The sequence below is a fragment of the Leuciscus leuciscus genome, assembly GCF_965113295.1.
Source record: "Leuciscus leuciscus genome assembly, chromosome: 5".
Taxonomy (NCBI): Eukaryota; Metazoa; Chordata; class Actinopteri; order Cypriniformes; family Leuciscidae; genus Leuciscus; species Leuciscus leuciscus.
In genome coordinates, this window is record NC_138729.1 from 47,586,079 (window position 1) to 47,607,722 (window position 21,644).

The 21,644-nt window shown below is 35.8% G+C and overlaps 1 protein-coding gene across 1 annotated transcript; it reads left to right on the plus strand.

Moving 5' to 3' along the window:
* The first annotated feature begins 1,472 nt into the window (after positions 1 to 1,472).
* Positions 1,473 to 21,258, plus strand: mybbp1a (MYB binding protein (P160) 1a). The gene is made up of 27 exons (XM_082168726.1): positions 1,473 to 1,709; positions 2,394 to 2,489; positions 2,582 to 2,665; positions 2,777 to 2,851; positions 2,983 to 3,090; positions 4,216 to 4,406; positions 4,821 to 4,988; positions 5,913 to 6,030; positions 6,486 to 6,775; positions 7,372 to 7,482; positions 10,201 to 10,326; positions 11,955 to 12,161; positions 12,296 to 12,404; positions 12,916 to 13,003; positions 13,149 to 13,312; positions 14,607 to 14,735; positions 14,829 to 14,969; positions 15,395 to 15,568; positions 16,296 to 16,453; positions 16,972 to 17,106; positions 17,232 to 17,307; positions 17,389 to 17,520; positions 18,988 to 19,056; positions 19,149 to 19,262; positions 20,052 to 20,150; positions 20,242 to 20,366; positions 20,656 to 21,258. Exons 1-27 carry the CDS (start codon positions 1,512 to 1,514, stop codon positions 20,990 to 20,992), a joined length of 3,822 nt encoding a protein of 1,273 aa, XP_082024852.1. The 5' UTR covers positions 1,473 to 1,511; the 3' UTR covers positions 20,993 to 21,258.
* Positions 21,259 to 21,644: the final 386 nt, after the last annotated feature.

Sequence of the window (21,644 nt, forward strand, 5' to 3'; positions counted from 1 at the left end):
GGAAATCATTACCGTTGCGGATGCTGTTTGGACACAACAACACTTATAACACTTACAACACTTGTACAACAGCCCAGAGAGAAGATTGGCTTAACTGACACATACAAAACAAAGTTAAACACACTAACCATTACATTTTCCACTCGCTCCTTGTCTCCAACAAATCATTTGTTTAGTTTCACACCTATTGCCTCCACTTACAAAAGCAGTTGTTCCGTTTCCTGTACAGATAAAAACATTCAGTAACGGGAACTAAATCCTGCTATCTTTTATCTAAATAGTTCTGGATAATTGGGGGCGCGAAAGGCGCTCACTCAAATAATGTGATCCAGCTTGAAGAAACAAGTGGAAAAAGACTTGGGGCGAGTCTTCTAATGAATGCTTATGTTGAGCGGCCGACTCTGACACACGGGGTGTTAATGGTTTCTTCCCAGTGACTCGGGTGGAGAGGCCGCCGTGGCCCGTTGAAGCCTTATGGGGGTCAGGCCTGGTTTATAGGGGTCCGGGCCCTTCCTTATTAGTGACTGTCGTGCTGCTTCAGTCTGGGCAGAGTGTGTGTGAGGTTCTCTGAATCACTCCTGCTGTCATCACTCATCATCCAAAAGGTTGACATAAAAGGTTATCATCTGTCAGCAGTCATTAATGGAAATTTAAAGAAAAGGCTATAATGATTTTTAAGTGGATTAACAGTTTGACATGTTTTTTTTTTAGATGTATTCAAATGTATAGATATATTTTATATATTTATAGATTAAAATATATAAAATATTTTATGTATTAAAACATAATATTATTATAATAAATATATATTATATATTTATATGTAGATTAAAAATATTTAATCTACATATAAATATATAATATATATTTATTATAAATCTATATTTATTTTAAGATACAATAATAGTGATAATAAAATTATTTACAAAATTAGGCAGAAGTTATGTAATTTATCTTATTTAAAATGATATTATATAAAGATATTACAATTGGTTACATTTTTTAATGTATAATATTACTGTATCCAAACTTTTGTAAAAATAAATAACTGAATACATACATAAATACATACATAAATAAGGCAGTTGTCCATAAGAATTTCATTGCAGACTGACAACGTAAACACGTTATCATACATCCAAATGAAATAACAACAGAAACAAGAACAAAATACCATATTACATTATATTACATATTCATTTTTAACTTTAAGTTATATTGGTAATATATCATAAAAAACTGCTCTGTTTTAAAGACATGCTTTTGTGGTATTAAGTAAATTATTTTTAAATAAAAAAATATAATAATTATAAAAAATAACGTTATAAAGAATCAAAATTATTTAATAACAAAGGTTTTCGATTCCTGACCTTTATTATTTAGTTTGGGAGAATAAAGCTTTTATTTGTTCGATTTCTGGTTTGAGACTTTTATTTTGAATTCACAGCGCAGAAGTTAACCCCGGAAGAAAACGTCTTTGCGACCTCCCCACACGTGTGCGCCACACTCTCATGATGGTTGCAGTGATGCAGGGAGAGATGGGAGAGATCGAGAAAACCACCGTGCGACCCAAAGTTACCGATGCTAAAGGCATTCTCAATCAGAACCGACAGTTTCTGGATTATTTCTGGGACATCGCGAAACCCGAGCGAGACATCCGTCTCAAAGCGATAGAGGATCTGATTGAACACCTGAAGCAGAGCGAGAAGGTATGAAGTCATCATATTCATATTGGCTGATCACTGTTAATCAATATTGTTCTTAGCTAGAGTTAGTGCTGTTTTATCACCCGATGTAATAAGCTGTCATTACCTGAATACTGTGTTCTGGTTTGGTTTGGTTTGGTTTGGTTTGGTTGTTGACGTAAACACGTGGGTTTCATGGGGCTGTTGTATATAGGGGATTTTTTAATTTATGTAAACTTTAATATCCACATACTCCAGACAAGATGATTTAAAGAGAAAGAGGGGGAAAAAAATCGAGTTTCACAGTTTTAATTGACCACATTTTCCCATTATTTAGAGTGTTGTGTTTTTAGTTTGTTCCTCTGACAAATATGAAGACTTATCTATTATGTTAAGTGTTTTACTCTCTATCTATCTATACTATCTATCTATCTATCTATCTATCTAAAATCATTCCATCCATCCATCCATCTATCCTTCTATCTAAAATCCATCTAGCTTATCTATCATCCATCCATCTATCTAAAATCTATCCATCTTTCTATCTAAAATCCACCCATCTGTTTATCTTATCAATTAAAATTGCCAATTATCAATTTAAAATCATCCATCCATCCGTTATCCACATGTTTTCAAAAGTGCTCCTAGTTGAAGAATGCAAAACAGATCAAATGACCATGCGTGTTTCTGTTCTGTACTTTCTCCTAGGCGGATGAGTTGAAGTATTCACTGAAGAGACTAGTGGATGGTCTTTCTCACACAAGAGAAGATGCTCGATCAGGATACAGTGTGGCTCTCGCTCAGGTATTTTTAGCCATTCAAGTTTTATCTTCATGTTTTTCCTTATATAGAAGTCATTAGTTATGTAATGGACTGTTATTGTTTCTTGTCTGAAGCTGCTGAGTGTATTTGAGGAGATCTCGCTGAAATCCACACTAGACTGTGTCAAAGAAAAGCACAATCTGCAGACAGCCAAAAAGGTGAGTTTTATTTTAGCGTTTAACCCTCATTAGTTCATATTTTATTATCTTAATCATCAATCTATCATATTCACGATCACCGATCTTATCGTGCTTTGATTCTTTTACCAGAAATTCATCAGAAATGCAGCATTTGGGAATTTCTTCGGGGTGCTCGCCCTGTCTCAGTCCACACGTCTGCATAAGGTAAGAGACGCTGAGGATTGTGTTACATCGCATAATTCTTAATTTGCGTATTATTTATGATGGCGTTTGGGATGCATATAAACACTCATTTGTGTTCATGATCTCTTTCTGTCTCTCTCATCACCTCTCAGGAGCCGCAGGTCATGCTGGAGTGTGTCCAGCTCCTCCAGAGTCTGTCCCAGTACAGAGAACACCTGAAAGACCTGCCCAGAAAAACCATGGTGGACATCCTGTCAGAGGTGATTAATGACATTCTGTCATCATTTACACACTCTCATGTCGTTCCAAACCCGTAAGACTTTCGTTCATCTTCGGAACACAAATGAAGTTCTTTTAATGAATTCGGAGAGATTTCTGTCCCTCCTTTGTCAGCTACGCAACTACCACTTTTAAGGCCCAGAAAGGTAGTCAAGACATCATTAAAGTAATCCTAATCATAATTAGAGATGCACCGATGTATCGGTCGATTAAAGCTCCCGTTATTTGTAGCGAGTCTCTCATCCAGTAATCGCAAAGAACTTTGTGCTCTGTTACTTCTGATAAGAAATAAAGTCTCAGCTTTCAAATTCTGTCCATTTAAGTAAATGGCGGGTTGACGCTCTTAGATGTGACGTGACAGATCGCTGTAGCGCCTCAGTTCAAACAGCAACTGCACTTTAATACAAGTCATATCTGGAAAAACATACATGAATATCAGAAAGTATGTTGAAAGATACAGTAAAACTCACCGAAATCCATATCATGTCTCATGCAATCACTCAATCTGTGTTTCAGCTGCGGAAAGACGTCAATAAAACGGCTTGTGCACAATATCACTTAATGTTGCACATACCTTAGGGAAGTCATCCAGTGTCCACAGTTCCGTTAGCTATTAAAAACACTAGAGAAGAGCTTATTTACTGTTAATTATATATGTATGTTTGAATAAATTTGCCATGAAGAAAGAAGTGTATCTGTGCAACTGTTTATGGGCTCCCCAATAGCAGTACAAATATCTATAGCATTAATAATACACTTATAATTATAATATTATTTGAAATAATATTCATATTACCTTTACATTTATGCATTTGTCAGACACTTTTATCCAAAGCGACGTATTTTGCATTTCAAGGTACACGGTTTTTGCTTTCCCTGGGAATCGAACCCATGACCTTTGCGTTGCAAGCGCCAACGCTCTACTGTTTGAGCAACAGGAAAGCTGTTAAAAGCATATTAAAATATTGAAAACAGTAATTATAAAAAGTATTATTATTATATAAATTAATATAGAAATGTTAATACTAATACTAGTATTAATACACTAATAATAAAATTTATATGTTACATGTAATGTTTAATTTGCATTGTGTTTTGTTGTTTAGACATCGAAGGACGTGTTTGAAGAGGTGCTCTTGAGCGCCCTGCAGGCGGACCTGACCTCTGCCCTCCAAACCCCCGAGCAGCTGGAGCTCCTCCTAGTGGCCCTGCACAAGTTCCCATCGGTGCTCAAGCCCAAAAAACTCAAGAAAATATTGGGAACCACAACAGTCATCACTAAAGAGAACATGCCCAAGTGAGTGTGTCGAACTCTCCTTTTCTGCTTTCTTTCTCTATGTGTTGTTTTGCCTTTGCTTTCAGAGATTTTTAAATGTGCAAAAAAAAAAAAAAGTTGATTGTTTCAATTTATTTTATTTTATTGATTGATTGAAGTTTATTTCGAGCAATAAAAAAAAAAAAAAAAAAAAAAATATATATATATATATATATATATATACACACACATGTGTACCTGTACAATTTTGATACACATATCCACATACATTATTTACTCATTTAATTAAATTAGATCTTTAAGATGTGGTTTAATTGTTTTGTGTTGACTCTATTTGAAAGAGCTAAAATGTTGTTTTACACATGGTAGGTTGAAAACACGCTCGTATTTTGTGTGCTTTCTTGTTGTGTTAATATTGTTGATTTGCGCTCCCAGGTTAGTGGAGGTTTTAAAGATGGCCGCTCGCTCTGTGAAGAAGGAGAACATTCTGCCCCCGGTCGCTTTGGATTTGCTGCAGGCGTCTCTGCGAGAGGACAACTTCGAGATGTTCTGGACTGATGCCATCATCAGAGGCATGATGTCAGAGATGCCTGGACCCACACAGTGAGTTTTACATGTGTAGTCAAACCTTAACCTGCTAGTTTTAGTTTGTTTAATATGCGGCCAGATTTGGACACGCCTCACTTCATGTGATGAAAGGTTATTTTGCACGTAATTATGACACATATTGATATTGAAAATGCATCCTTTTTTAATGTAAATGTGTAGGGCTGCGTTTCCCAAAAGCATTATAAGCCTGAAATGATCGTAGAACAATTGCCACTAATGGCCTCTACGATCAACTTCGGCTTATGATGCTTTTTGGAAACACAGCCTAGAATGTTTTCAAGATCTTAAAGCTCGTTCCGCATGTGTTCAACCCGCCCATAGAGGGATCTCACATTAAAACGCCGTCTTTTCAGTTTAGAGTCAACTAGTAGCCTAGTTGTATGATTTCTTCCGATACTGCCCTCTGTAACCGGTAGGCGTGGCTTAGGAGAGGGCAGCCAAGCAAGTGCATTCTGGGAGTTGTTGTCTTTCATCCACATGAGCCAAACATACATTTTCTGGCTTTTCTCAGTCTAGAAGGCACTTCTAAAATAATTTCACATTTCTACTACATAAATGAACCAATTTAAATACACATTCATCTTTCCAGCGATGAAATATCCCTTTAAGTTAGCAGAAATTGTTCATCTGGGTTAGATAGATAGATAGATAGATAGATAGATAGATAGATAGATAGATAGATTGATTGATTGATTGATTGATTGATTGATTAATTGTTGATAAATTTTATTTATTTAAAATGTAGTCCATTTTATTTGTTTATTTATTTAAAATGTAGTTATATATATATATATTGATTGATAGATTGATTAATTGTTGATTCATTTTATTTATTTAAAATGTAGTCTATTTTATTTATTTTAAGTTAAATAATTGAATTGGCTTAAATAATAGTGTCTTTGTCTCTCTATCTGTCAGTTATTTGAGTTTCCGGTTGCTGGCCGCATCCTTGCCGCTGCTGTCGATCCCTCAGCTTGAGTTTGTGTTGTCCGGTGATGTGATGAGACATTACGGTGAACACATACTGTCCGCACAGGTCTGTCTTTATGTTTGGTTATGTATATGTTTCATGTGATTGATGACAATGATAGCATCCATTATTTTTGGATAATCAGTAGATCAGTAGATTTTTTAAATCAATTGAATAAATGATTCAGTGACTCGCTCATAAAGACCTCACTTCACATTCGATGACAAATAAAAAAAATGTAACAGTTACTTGTCACCACCTACTGGTGTAATGATGTAATTGATGCAATCTTAGGGTATGTTTAAACGGCAACAATGTACTAAAAATGGAAACGTTTTTCCTTTAAATTTTTTGCGTACAGATTTGAATCTAGACACCGTTGTCATTTAGGAATAAGATAACGTGGGTGTTTGAATCAAGAGTTCAAGCTTTTAACGATTAATCATCCAGCTCTATAATAAGCTTGTGTTCCATTCCTTGTGTCATCAGATTGTATGTTAATTGCTCGTCTCTCCCTTCAGTTGCCAGACCGATTCAAGTTTGCTCCAGAAATGGAGAAGTACGTGAGCGAGTTCATGCAGGGCTGCCCTGACGCTGACAAACAGCTCACAGTGATGCTCAGCTTCACCCAGCTCACCAACCAGGGCTACCCAGTGGTCCCGTCCTACTGGAAGGTTCTGGAGCACGTGGTTCCGTCGGCGCTGGAGAAGTACGTGGAGTGGCTGATGGAGGCGTTCTGCAAGCCACAGCTGGAGAATTGTCTGGACTTCAGCACCCGCAGACAGAAAGGAAGCCAAGAGTCTGGACCAGAGTGAGTTTACATTGTGTTTTACAAGAATTAAGATTAGAAGCTTCGGGGGGGAAAGTATTAACTTCGACAAAGTTTTTCACTAGGGTTGGTTTTATTTGAGTATTATTTATATACTATTATAGTTTTATTCATATTTTGAATTAGCTTATATTTTGATTTTTTTTCAGCTTTTATTTTAGTTTTAGTAGTTTTGTTGTGCTTTTGATATTTTAATTAGTTTATTTAATATTTCTACTACATTTCAGTTTTAGTACTTCAGTCGCCGTGTTAGTAATTTTTAAAAATCTTATTTTGTATTTTATTTCAATTAACAGAAACCAATTTTAATAGTTTGTTTTAGTTAAATTTATCAAATAAAAATATTATAATTAATAACAGTAATAATAGTTTTTATTTGTTTAAAATAGTATATATTTATTATTGTTGTTATTATTAAATAAATAAATGAAGTGAAATTATTTGTTTTAACAATTATTTGATAATTTTTGTATCAATGTTCATTTTCAATTCAAGGGTAATTTATTTATTTTTTGTCACCGTTCAGGCATTTTCCTTATGTCAGTTTCATATCTCTTCTATTTTACCTCGTGCTCTAGGAGTGACAGCTGTGTTGCCAGGTTTCGTAAATGGATCATTCCACGCCTCACTTTCATTGTGGAAAACCATCAGATTAAGAAGCAGGAGGATCTCGTCATGAAAATGGCTAGGTATATTTCTATTTTATATTAATATTTCACCAATAGGCCTTTTTCACGGAAGTTAGAACGCACATCCGGTTCAGCGTTTGTTGTGTAAAGCGACTTCCGGTCGAAACAACAATGGCTGAAGCAACATCGAGGTGTAACTGTAGCATCCCTCATTGCACAAATAATAAGCAGTGACAACCATATTTGAGTTAATGCTTTTCCAAGCAATGACTGTCTGACAAAGAAGTGGATGCATGCTATTTGACACGTAGAAGTCCCGACGTTTAAGATCCCTATAAGTATCACATTTGTTTGTAGCCGACGCTAATTACACTGCCGCTACTGGCAGTACACATTTTTTAAAATATAATATACTATAAGATTTATTTTTTGTTAATAGGCTATCTTCAATACCTAGAGATATAATTAAATTAATATTTACTAATTAATTAATAAGTATTAAACAAGTTAAATTAAACAAGTAGCCTAGTCAAAACACATCTAACAGAACAATGTTTATTTTTTACATTGTGTTCTTATTTTTTATTAACGAAATGTCAATTTTCGTCTTTATAAGAGACGACACAAAAATCTTCAAGATAGCCTATACAGCCTACAATCTTCAAATGTATAACGGATTGTCACCTTATAAACAATCCTTTGGAATTGTGGTGGAATAAGCAATGCTATATTGAAATACTTTATTTTATTAGTTCATTAACTATGCCAACTCAACTAATGTATGTAAAGAGCTGGATACTAATTACTAATTAATGTCAACTATTAAATGTAGACTACTGATAAGAGTTGCCATAGACTAAAGATTTTTTCTAGACTAGTAGTCATTCATTTAAGCAATTACTAATCGCACATTTATATTCAATCCTTGGTATAGCCTATATATTCCGCGCTCAAGCGCATACATAAAACTTGCCGCAAAGCACCGGCAAAAGTAGGCTAATGATAATAGATTTGTCTGAAAAAATAACAAAGCATTTTAATTGTTTATTAATAAACGAGTGTTTTCTAAATCAGTGTCGACTGCAAACATCTCCGCTGTAAAGTAGATGCACCTTTCATCGGACAGGATTACATCATCAGATAGTACCGTACGTATTGGCTTTCCATTGGATTTTTTTCGTTGGTGAACATTTCAAGTTTTATAGATATATTTCTCATGTCTGTGAGGCTAGTGATACGCTGTTTTTTCAGTTCATTTTTGAGATACGCTCCAATTCACAGAGATCATGAAAGCGCGTCCTGTTTCTTTTATTTTACAAATGCACAACGTTTTCTTGTTGTTGTGAGTTTACACAAATAAAAGTAGTTGCGACTGATGTATTATTATTTTCTGTATGACCAGAAATGGAGTATTTTAAGTTGTTTCCACTGTTGATAGGAAAATGCGAGTGATGGCACCGGCGCGTCCATGTCATGCAGTGCGCGCTCCACACTCCGCACAAACACCTGGATATGTGCTTAATAATAGCGAACATTTATAGGTTAACGTTAGGGCGAGCGGCCATGCCAGACGGATAAGTCCTCTTCATGTTTAACAAATTAAATCATACATTTTCTACGACGAGTAAGCGCTGTGCCAGTGGGCGGCTGAAACACAACACTAGAGAAAGCTGGTGTTTTTCTTTAAATAAATTCGTTTAGGCTTTAAAATAAATATTGTTTGTGGGCTAATTAATGCCACAATTATTTGTTTATTTTATAGGCTACTTATATATTTTCATTTTTTGTTTTGCATTGAATACCATTTAAAGGATTTGTTGTGCACTGCAATTCCATCCTCCCATAAGCCACGTTAAGATTTTTCTTTATAATAAAGGGTTTCTATGGGAGGAAAACGCTTAACGTGTGCGTTGCGTTCATATTCTGGACTCATCTGCTTGTTGGATAGTATGGTTTAGTAATAAGGTGTGTACAGAATTTGATCTTTTAACATGTCCATTGGGGGCTGCTATATCAGCTTTTTGAACGTAGATGTATGATAGACATGAAAGGCTTAGGCTATATCAATTTTATGTGGATAAAGGCATATTTTGTAGGCTACATAAAATTGATATAGCCTATATCAATAGCGGAAATAATATGTGGCAGCAATGTGGCACCGTAGCCTACTCTGACGACACCCAAGACGACAAAATAGTTAGTGAGGTAACAGCGCTGGAGCAGATCATGACTATATGCAGTCTCCTCTTCCAGGTATGTTTATGCATTTCTGAAAACAAATTACGAAGTTACTTTCCCGTCATATTTTATTAAATCTATTATTGAAGCCTTTACATTTATGTCCTTTCTCTTTCAAGTCATAATATCATTTTAGTTAATGTTGACACAAATTAAATTAGGCTACTGTTCAAGGAAGATATCACCATACTTTATTTCTCCAAATAAGCTGCCACAACTGCAGTAATAAAATTAAGATAAACAAAGTCTTAAAATGATCTAAAATGACTATTACAATAAAGATTTGTTTTGTTTTGAGTGCGGAGAAGCTCGACAAGTCAAAAAACATCCGCTGATGTAATTGCCGGTAGATTCTTCAGGGAAGTTGTGTGAAGAGTAACGTTAGCGCGTCTGACTCTTTTTCACCGGAAGTCGCTTTACACAACAAACGCTGAACCGGATGTGCGTTCTAACTTACGTGAAAAAGGCCTATGGTCTCTACCTGGCATGTATACTGATATGAATGGATGGTTATTGTGATGTTTTATCTTTCTCCTGTAGGTTTATTTTCTTCCACGGCTTCTTTGATGTGAAGAAACCCACCCCAGAAGTCCCTGAGACAGCGCAGGCCTTTTCAGTGCCCATAGATCAACAAACCCGAGCCACCCTCTCTGCGGCCTTCTACAGGTCTGAGTTCTGTTCTCACCGCCACACCATACATGTTTAATTGTCTAGAACTATTCCCATGTTATGCATCACTGGCTATGTTAGTCTTGTTCCAAATTAGCGATTTCCTATGCCAGTAATTATGGCTGATGATAACCAATAAAAAGGCAATATTAGAATTAAATAAAATTTGGGAAATTAAAAATAAGTCGTCATAAAGAGCTTTTTTTTTTTTACCGTAGTAAAGCATAAAAACACCATAGCATGTTTAATAAATAAAAAAAGATCATCACCATCCATCTAAACGGCTCTATTCCCAGAGGCATATTAAAGGTGCTCTAAGCGAATTTGGGTGACGTCACTTCTTGTTGACGTTCGAAGTATTGTCAAACAAAACGGAGGCTAGCTCGACCCTCCCTCCTCCTCATCCCGTCCCCTCCCCCTCCCTTCCGTGCTTCCTGAAACAGGCTTTTCCGATGTAAATTCGGGACTTATCGCGTTCCTTCTCCTTTTCCCTATTCTTTGTTATTTATTCATCGGAACGTCATCTCTTTGGTCGTGTATCGGCCATATCAAAATTCAAGAGAATATACAATTTTATTCTAGGACATCTCTCCTCTAGCTAACTTCTCTGTTCATACTTCTCTCTCCTCCACTCCCCACACCCTCCTTCATGTGCATGCGCGCTAACCCCCCATCCCCCAAATCATTCTTGTCGGTTATTGGCTGGAACACTGTTTGTTATGTTTCGTGGTGCAGGTTGGCCCAGTTTGTTTCTGTTTTTGTTTGTGGAGCCTGGGCTGTCTACAGAGACAGTATTTATTTTTATTTTTTCAGTGTGTTCAGGGGACAGGCAGCTAGCGGATAATGAGGAGATGTTTGCTGTATGCGACAAAAACAAAATTCGGCTTAAAAACGTGTGACATCGCTTAGAGCACCTTTAAAATGCTGATAAATCAGTTTACGGTTTGCGTCACCTTCAATGTTCTTGTTCCTGTTGCATGTCCTCAATCTGGCTAAATGCTTGAGCGTCGAGTCTGAGGTGGATGTGCGGGAGAAACAACTTTTTCCAATATTTAGAATTTCGACTGCAGTACCCAGTTCAACCACTAGCTGTCTGTATTACATACTGCACCTTTAAATGAAATGAATGTATATATACTCTATCTCCTCCAGTCTTCTGCAGGGTGAGGTGAGGGCAGATACGGTTAAACACAGCTTTACACTGTCACTGAGTTCTGTTCTCACCGCCACACCATACATGTTTAATTGTCTAGAACTATTCCCATGTTATGCATCACTGGCTATGTTAGTCTTGTTCCAAATTAGCGATTTGCTGATGCCAGTAATTATGGCTGATGATAACCAATAAAAAGGCAATATTAGAATTAAATAAAATTTGGGAAATTAAAAATAAGTCGTCATAAAGAGCTTTTTTTTTTTTACCGTAGTAAAGCATAAAAACACCATAGCATGTTTAATAAATAAAAAAAGATCATCACCATCCATCTAAACGGCTCTATTCCCAGAGGCATATTAAAGAGCCTGGGCTGTCTACAGAGACAGTATTTATTTTTATTTTTTCAGTGTGTTCATTACATACTGCACCTTTAAATGAAATGAATGTATATATACTCTATCTCCTCCAGTCTTCTGCAGGGCCTGAACACAATGGCTGTGTTAGGAGATTCGCCTGAGGTGGAGGGACTGAACCCCAGGAGGAATCTGGGTGTTAAAGCAGACGGAACCATGTGGATTTACTGTCTGGTGCAGTACGCCGCTATGCTCCTCAACCAGAGCAAAAACGTTCAGAGCGTTCAGACCTTCAGTTCAGAGCAGAGACGGGGCTGGGACAGGTGACATGTCCTACAAAACACTACTTATAATATAAAGAAAAAAAGCTGTTTTTCACAATATGACTGTTTAAATGCAAACAAAAGTGAGGTGCTTGTAGTGATTTTGTGTTATGTCTGTGTGTGTGTGTTTTCAGTATGCTGGAATCAGTGGAAGCCTTGAGGAAAAAAGCAAAGAAGTCTTCTTCACCTGAACACACAGCGTTCCAGCACCTCTTCCTTCTCGTTGGGATTCAGATGTTCAAGGTTTGGATCTTTCTGGCTTAAAAAATGCCTGGTGTATTTGATCAGGAGTTCCCAAACTTTTGTCACCAATATATTTTTTTAATTCCTCTGAGATTTTTTCGTTCACATTTAACAATTTAACAACACTTTCACGTTCATGTTTCTCTGATGTCGATTAATTGTCACGCGGTATGCTGGTAAACAAATAAAATATTTATATAAGCAATAAAATATAAAAGCTACGCAACTGACACTGTCAAGCGGCCACTTTATTAATTATTTATTCATCTGTTAATTATTTTCTATATCCTTGTTGTGCATGGGAAGCTCTTTTTGTTAATACATATTAATTTTGCTGCTTGAAAATTGCATTTGGATATTGAGTACAATAAAAGATCATGTGCTTTACATTCCTGTTCCAGATAAACCAAACAGAACGACTGTGGACTGATTTCAGAAAGTTCTGAAGACTGTTTTACTGCCTATATTTTGTGATCTTGACAGAAGTGTTGATGTTCTTTCCTCGCTCCAGGCTCCAGAAGAAAGTTTGGAACTGTTGAATGATTTGCGGACTTGCATGGAGAAAGCTCAAGCTAAGAAATCCAAAAAGAAGAAAGCGAGTAAGTTGGAGCGGTTCAATGATGTTAATGGATTTAATGAAATACGGCCATTGTTTCGGCTTCTGTTATTGTTTTGTGATCCATAATTCGCTTGTTCATTGTGCATGTTGTGTTTATGCACTAATGGTGTGTGTCTGTGTTACAGATGGCAAGGGCTCAGACGAGGAGCCGCACTGGGTGGAGGTGGTTGTTGAGATCCTGTTGTCACTCCTGTCTCAGCCCAGTCGACTCATTCGTTGTGTGTGTAAAGCTGTGTTTAACCGTATCTGCCCTCACCTCACCCAAGGAGCTCTCAGCTCCATCCTGAACGTAAGAGACTATTGACCAATGAACAGTGCTTTTTTACTGTTGTATTATATACTATTATAGTATTAATATTTAGAATTTTTGAACTTAGCTTTTTATTTTTTTTATGTGGTTTTGACATTTTATTCTTTTTTTTCTTTTTACTTTATATTTTTTCAGTTTTAGCTTTATTAATTTAATTTTAGTACTTTAAAAAAAAAATGTATTTAAGTTAGTTGCCAAGGCGACATTTATCTTTAAAAAAGTTTTTCATTTAATATTTATATTTTATTTCATCTTTATTTAAATTTGCGAAAACACTTTTTGATAACACTTTAGTTTAGGGTCCTATTCTCCCTATGAAGTAGTTGCTTATTAGCATGCATGTTACTAGAATATTGGCTGTTTATTAGTAAGTATAAAGCACATATTATTATTCTGCCTTATTCTGCATGACCATATTCTACATCCCTTAAAGGGAGAGTTCACCTAAAAATTCAAAACCTGTATGAGTTTCTTTAAGTTACCTTGAGTTTCTTTAAGTTACCTTAAGTTTCTTAAGATATTTTAAAGAATGTTGGTAATCAACAATGTTGGTAAAGGTAGTCATTGACTTCCATTGTAGGAAAAAAAAAATACTATGGAAGTCAGTGTCTACCGTCAACTGTTTGATTACCAACAATTATAAAAATATCATCTTTTGTGTTCAACAGGAGCCTCGTACAGGTTTAGAACAAAATGAGAGAATAAATGATGACAGAATTTTAATTTGAGTGAACTATCACTTTAATGTCATCCAATACCTAAACTTAACAACTGCCTTACTAACTATTAATAAGCAGTAATTAGGAGTTTGAGGCAAAAGTCGTAGTTAATAGTGAGAATTGGACCCTAAACTAAAGTGTGAGCCATTTTTTAAATAGTTTGTTTTAATTGTAGTTTACTTACAGATTCTGTTAATGTGAGCTTTAAAAGAGCTTCTTCATTGTCTTTGCTAGCTAGTATAATTTATAAAAAACAGACAGTTTTCATAACTTTACACCTTTAATTTGACCCACAATGCGTTTAGCTTCCATAATGTGATGTATTTCTGAGCGAACATTCTTCAGGAAATAGTGTAGGGCGGGGCTTTACTTTAAAAGGATTTGATTGGATCGTGGATGTTAAGATCCTGTGTTTAATTCTACATTTCCCCATCAACGTGTGTGTGTTTTTTCCTTTTGAAATAATGTACATGTGATTATTTGTGCAGAATAAGATGAAGAGAATTTATTAAGAAAGTAAATGGGGTCTGTTTCGATTTCTTGTTGATTTTTAGGTTCTGGACCCCGGCAAGGATGAGGATGAAAGTGGTGTTGTGGTTACTGATGAGAAAGACAAAAAGAGAAAACAAAAAGATGAGGAAGAGCTAGATGACAATGAAGAGGAAGATGAAGAGGAAGAGGAGGTGAGACTGATCAACATGAATATTTATCGCATCAAACCAAATAAATCGGCATATTAAAAAATGTTCTTGCCTCTCTTTTTAAAATTACATCAGGATGAAGAGGGTTCTGATTCCTCAGATGATGATGATGAAGATGATGATGATGATGAGGATGAAGCCATGGAGGAAGGAGGAGAGGTTGATCAGAACTTCCGATTGGAGTTGATGAAGGTTCTGCAGGGTCAGAATGCTCTGGTATGAACAAATAAATACATTTTCAATATCTTTTCTGATGATAATTTTATAATATTGTGTATTTAAAGCTTAGTTTATGAAGAAAGTAATCCAGTGTGTGTGAGCGCTCTGTGAAGAGCGTCAAAAGTTTCTATTTACAACATTTTTAACATTGCAGCCAATCACAGACATGTCTGTTGAGCGGGGAACGCATTGACCAATCAGAGGTGTTTAAGTTATTCAGTGGCGCATCCACTCAGTATTGCTCAGAACGCATTGCACAGTGTAGGCAACTTCAGTGATCATAAAGCGAGGTTCTGCATATGTGCAGAGCTTAGGCAGTGATTATAAAGGGAGAAAGTGAGCAGAGAGCGCTGTTTTATATAACTCATTCACAATTTAAACAAAAATAACTACATGTGTGGAGATGCTCTGTTCTCGTTTAGGCCACTGAAGAGGATCGCAGTGATGATGAGGATCTTGATGATGCGGCGATGATGAAGCTGGACGGAAGCCTGTCTTCTCTCTTCCTGGAGCAGAAGAATAGGATCCAGGCCAAGAAAGACGAGAAGGACAGAATCAGCAAGGAAAAGGTCCTTGTGCGGGACTTCAAGATTAAGGTAGGTCTTGCCCTGTGTGACTGTCTCACATTTATCAATATATACTGGATTATTTTAATCTTATTCTTATCTATTAGTATCTATAGGTCTTGAAAATGTGTATTGTTTTAGTAGTAGTTCTCTGCTTCTCTGCTTGATAGAACAAAAGTTTTATGCTTTAAAAAAAATTATATGTACCTATTTATTTATTTTAATACTATTATGTAGTTAATACTATTTAATAGTATTATGACCACACACACACACACACACATATGTACATTATTAAAACATTTTATCGCAATGTATTTTTTATAGTGCTGTATAAATTAGCAAGGTTGAGTTTAGTTAACTACACTTTAACTACACCTTTTCTTTATTTATCTTTCTTTATTTTATTTTATATATATATATTAAATTTTTTTTAATATTTTTTTATATTTTCTAATTATTTAATTTAATCTGACTGCATGATGTACTTTTTAAAGGTTTGAACCATCAAATCCTCTGCCGCTGCAGCCATATACAGTCGGATGGCTTATGACTGTTGTGTTTTTTGAGCTTTTAAACTTTCAAACTTTTAAAAATCATTCTGTAAAAATGTCCGATTGAGGACCGGTGAAACTGAAACCAGCCCATTCATACAGCGATTAGTGACTTGTCGATAAAAAAATGTAAAAAAATTGTTAAAATATGTGGTTTTTGTCTCTCAGTGGCTAATTTAAGTAATTTGGGGTGTTATTTTCAGGTCCTGGACATGGTGGAGATGTTCTTGAACAAACAGGGAAGCAGTGCTCTGGTTCTTGGGATGGTGGAACCGCTGCTTAGTGTGATCGAGAACGGGATGAGCTCTGAAACCAGCCAACAGGAACAGGACTACCTGCGCAAGGCCGCAGACATCTTCAGGTGAGCAGTGGTGTTTTAGTATTATTTACTATTATAGTATTTATTTGTATTTTGAATTGGCTTTTATTTTCATATTTTCATTTTTCATTTTAAATTAGTTTAAAGGTAAGAGAGGCAATTTCAGAGTCTAGCAATAGCTAGCTTTGAAAGCATTAGATCCCACCCTCCCTTCAGAGCGTCTCCAAAGCCACGCCTCCTTCAAAACACACACAGCAGAGTCTGCAAAGTGCCATGAGAGACGGCGTTAAACTACCACTACTCAAAGCTCATAACATAACATTACAATAATAATGAACGTAAACAACTTAAAGAGTTATATATGATATATACCGGTATATAGCTTTAATTGATTTCATTTTTAGTTTCGGGAGTTTTACTTCAACTTAAAATATTTATATTTTATTTCAGTTTTATATTGAGATTCGCTTCCTTAAGTGAAAGCTCATGAAAACATTCTGCTTATTTTCCTCATTTTACATACAATTCTTATAGCTTGTTGCTCTGTCTCTGATTGGCAGGAACCGACTCTGTCGTGGCAAGTATTACTGCAGGGAAGTTGATGGGCGAGAGGCGGAGCTTCATGAAATGTTTGAGCGTCTGATTGGTCGAGCCCAGAAACTGACAGACTCGTCTGTGTGTCTGTACTACTTCAGGTAATGACTTCTGGATTTTGATGCTTATTCAAATATTGCAGGTGAAACTTCTATCTGTAGTGTACAAACTCTCATTTATGTTCATTGTGAATATATTTATGTGTTCAAATAATATTGTTTTGTAGTGCTGCTCTTTACTTGCTGAAGGTGTTGAGAGGCGTTGTGAGCGGCGAACAGGGCTCGACAAACGCACAGTCACAGGTAATCTACAATCTCAAATTGATACAGTGTTGCTAACCTCCAAGTACTGAGCTTGATGAGATAACTTTGTGCTAATTGCAGGCAAAGTTTATGGGTAAAGTGGATGTTGAGAGGGTCACAACTTGCTTCAGGAATGCGTTGACGTCTTTCATGACGAGAAGGAAAAGCCCTTTCACTGGAGCCATGTTCAGCGACCTCTTCATCAGGTTCCCTGTGAGTCTAAACCGCTTTTATATAGTAAATATCAATTGTATGGTTAAAGTTGCAGTTAGCGAGTTCTGAGAAACACTGTTGATACTTAAAATCAACTCAAACAAACACACCCCTCCCTTCCTTGCTCCGTCCCCAAAATGCATGAACTCGCAATGCAAGAGTGTCTCTTATCATAGCAGATAAATTCCTGATCCATAACCTTTCTTTTTCCAGTGATATTCCTCTGACCTTTTCTCTTTTGTAATGTCTCTCAGCCATCTCTCTTTCTACAGTCTTTTTTCAAATCTCCCTCTTGCTCACTCTCTCTCCTCCCCATCATGAGTGGACACGCCCCCTACTGCTGATTTTTACTATGATTGTGATTAAAGGTGCACTGTGTAATTTTTAGCAGCATCTAGTGGTGAGGTTGCGAATTGCAACCAGCAGAAGTTACGTTGGCCGACAGGAAAATATGTCTTTGTCTAAGACAGCAGAGAGTAGCCAGTTAATCCACGAGGTTTCTATACAAAGATAAATTAAGAAATTAGGTTTACTTAATTATTCAGTAAAACGATATGTTATTGCGAATATTATTGTAACTTGTTCATCATTGAGTCAGTGTTTTATTCAATGACTTTAGCTAGCTTCTTTGCACGAAGAACAACATAGTGACGAAACGCGTTTGTCCGTTTAGGGCCACTGTAGAAACATGTCGGCGCATTTCAATGTAAGGGGACCCTCGGTGTGTGTAGATAGAAATGGCTCATTTTAAGGTAATTAAAACATAATGTTTGTTAAGTAAGGTCTTTAAACACCACTGAAAACATAGTTATGTATATGATATTGCATTTCTGTCAACAGATGCTCCCAAATATTACACAATGCACCTTTAAATACAAATTTTAAACAAAAAAATTGCTTTAAAAAATAAAATACAACTTCGCTATAAAATAAAAAATGTAATAGCATTTAATAATAATAACAATTTTATTTTACAGTACAACTGAAAAAATTACCATCATAATATTTATGTATTAATATCCTTACTTCTGCATCAAATATTAAATCAAGCTTTTATTTTGGCGTAAAACCACATGGAGGCCTTAAAGCTTTTCCTTAGTTGGCAGCAGCTTCAATCTGGTGAAATTGTGACACATAATACGTTCCCAGATGCACATTATTAGCAACCCAAGCTTCACTGTGAAATTGAAATGTATTTAGTTACTTAAATCACAGCTTTTATGATATGATAATCACAATAAGCCATATTTTGATTTTGTTCAGCCCTATTTAAACGTAGACAGCTCATTATTACTGAGATTTGATAAAACCAACAAACATCACTATTGCTATTGCTCATACTTGATAAGGGAATTGTTCAAAGAATTAAATGTTGATTGAACATCTTACACTGGAAAACACCACTCAATTTTTTTTAAAATATAGTCTATCATAAACTCATAAGTGATCCATTTGTGATGTTTGAAGGTGTTGTGTGTGAACCTGTTGGACATAGCTGTGGAGAACATCACAGGAGGACTGAGGGAACATCAGCAGGTAAAAAAAAAAAACCTAAGAATATTGAAGTATGATCATTTACTAGGTAATTTAATTATAATTTATTGTTATATGTTCAATGTTTTTTTCAGGGTCAGGCATGTGTCATGGTGCTGCAGGCCCTGCAGACTAAAGAAGTGAAGAACCTGATGTCTGATGTCCAGACAACTGAGCTGCATCAGAAAGTTGCGGATCAGCTCGCAAATGTAAGGCTTCCTTCAGCTCTTAGCTTGAATTTCTCAAAATGCAACATGTTTTTACTGTTGAGAGTATCTGTATAGAGTGTATGCCATGGTACTAAAAGATCAGTGCTTTGCACTAATTCCAGTGAAACCACCATTCAAAAATCTGGGGTCAGTAGGATTATTTTGGAAGAAGTCTTTTATGCCCACCAAGGCTGAATTTATTTGACCAAAAATACAGCAAAATCTGTAATATTGTGGAATATTATTAAAATTTAAAATAACTGTTTTCTATTTGAATATATTTTTAAAATGTAATTTATTCCTGTGATGCAAAGCTGTATTTTCCGCATTATTACTCCAGTCTTCAGTGTCACATGATTCTTCAGAAATCATTCTAATATGCTGATTTAATGCTCAATAATTATTTTTTGATAATCATCATCATCAATAATGTAAACGTCTTTACTGTAATTTTGTATAAATATAATGACTCTTTGCTGAATGAAAGTAATTTTTCAAAAAACTAAAACTAAAAAAAAACGTACTGACCCCAAACTTTTGAACGGTAGTGTAATTATTTTTTAGGTATTTTTTATTTATTTATTGCTGAATAACAAGCATTATTTAAAATTACTGTTTAAATAATTAGTACATTAAGGGAAATGGCTTGTTTAGCAGTCAGTTATTTTTCAACAAAGTAAATATATTTAAAGTTGCTTAATCACTATACTTTTTTACACTATACATCCTTGAGTGCTCTTGAGGGAACATGTGCATATTACTAACAGTAAAATAATCCTTTTCTTCCAGAGTTTTGAAAATGTACAATGTAAGAACAAAACGGTTCATGAAAAGATAGTGAAGGCGCTGGAGCTCTGTCAGTACCTTGTCAAAACCGTTCACCATCAGGTAATGAATCACTGTTTTTACTAAACCTTGTGCTTGTTTACGTCAGTTGAACTGTGAGAGTGAAAAGGGAATTTTGTTTCTTTCTGAGCAGAAGATGCAAGTTAACCTGGAGCTCCTTCAGAATATTCTCAAGTCCATGAACGCAGAAGGAATCCTGCAGAAACCAGGGAAGCTGGAAGACACGTACTGGAACGTCATGAAATTATTTGGCATTCTGTGAGTCACATTACTAACATTTTATTTGGATTATAATTTTGAGCGCATATATATATATATGTGTATGTGTATATGTATGCTTGTGTGTGTGTGTACATAATCATACGTCATTTGTGTGCCATGAATAATCATCTCTTGGTTTGTGTCCATGTTACAAATAAAAATAGACAATAATCAAATAGGTGGTGTACATTTCAAATACGTCTTTAAATAAGTAATTTATTGCTAGTACCACCCATCTGATAATGAACCTGTATTCAATGTCTCTATGCTCCTTCGCTTTATGTAGAAAACCAAAGATGGAAAAGGTGAAGAAAGTTGTAGAGGAAAAGCAGACAGAAGAGAACACAAAGAAGAAGAAGGGCTTCCTTCCTGAGACGAAGAAACGCAAGAACCGCAAGAAGCCCGTGGTACTGGAGGGGAAAGAAACGCCAGCCTCCACAGAAACCCCTGAAGGAGCGTCAGGAGAGGGAAAGAAGAAGAACAAGAAGAAGAAAAACAAGAAAAGGAAACAGCAAGGAGGAGAAGAGACACAAGATCAGCCGGCCACTAAGAAAACCAAAACACAGCCGCAACAAAAGAAGAAAAAAAAGAAAGGAGGGCAGCAGGGAGATGATGGGAAATAATTGGACAATAATGTGATATAACTGTGATGAATATAGGACTGGTTGCTGTTTGTCCTATACAGTCCAAACTTTGGTCCTGGTCATCATAATTCTGATTTAATGAACGGCTCAAGATCAGCTGTTCTGTGCAGAGAAATCAGCCAGTGTGAAGAGAGACATTGTTTTTGTTTCAGATATCTGTATTATTTGCCTGTGTGTGATTACTTGCATGATCCAATTTTTGTAAAAGCAATACGTGGAATACTAAAAAGGTATTTTATTCTTTATATGTGGTTTCAGTGTTTTTACTGTATGTGTCTGGCAGTAATTGAAAATGACTTGCTGTTTTTCTGTGTTTCAGTGACACTGTAAAAGCTATGAAACAAATGTACAGTATTACTGTACAGTAATGTGAATAGTGTAAATAGATGGATAGATGCATAGTTGGATAAATAGAGAATGGCTGAATAATTAGATAGAAAGATGGATCCAGCAGTAATTGAAAATGAATTGGGTTGTGTTCCAATTAAAAGTGTAACAGTGAAAACTAACGCCATGCTTCGTAATGATATATCTCCCAAGTGTAGCATGTACAGGGTGAAAAGCAATGGTCCTAGTACCGAGCCTTGAGGTACTCCATACTGAACTTGTGATCGGTATGACATCTCTTCAT

Bases quoted from the DNA above. Each gene is read 5' to 3' on its own strand.
- mybbp1a (XM_082168726.1), top strand. From the start codon at position 1,512: ATGATGGTTGCAGTGATGCAGGGAGAGATGGGAGAGATCGAGAAAACC. The intron at 1,710-2,393 runs GTATGAAGTCAT...ACTTTCTCCTAG, and splicing joins ACCTGAAGCAGAGCGAGAAG to GCGGATGAGTTGAAGTATTC. The intron at 6,031-6,485 runs GTCTGTCTTTAT...CTCTCCCTTCAG, and splicing joins AACACATACTGTCCGCACAG to TTGCCAGACCGATTCAAGTT.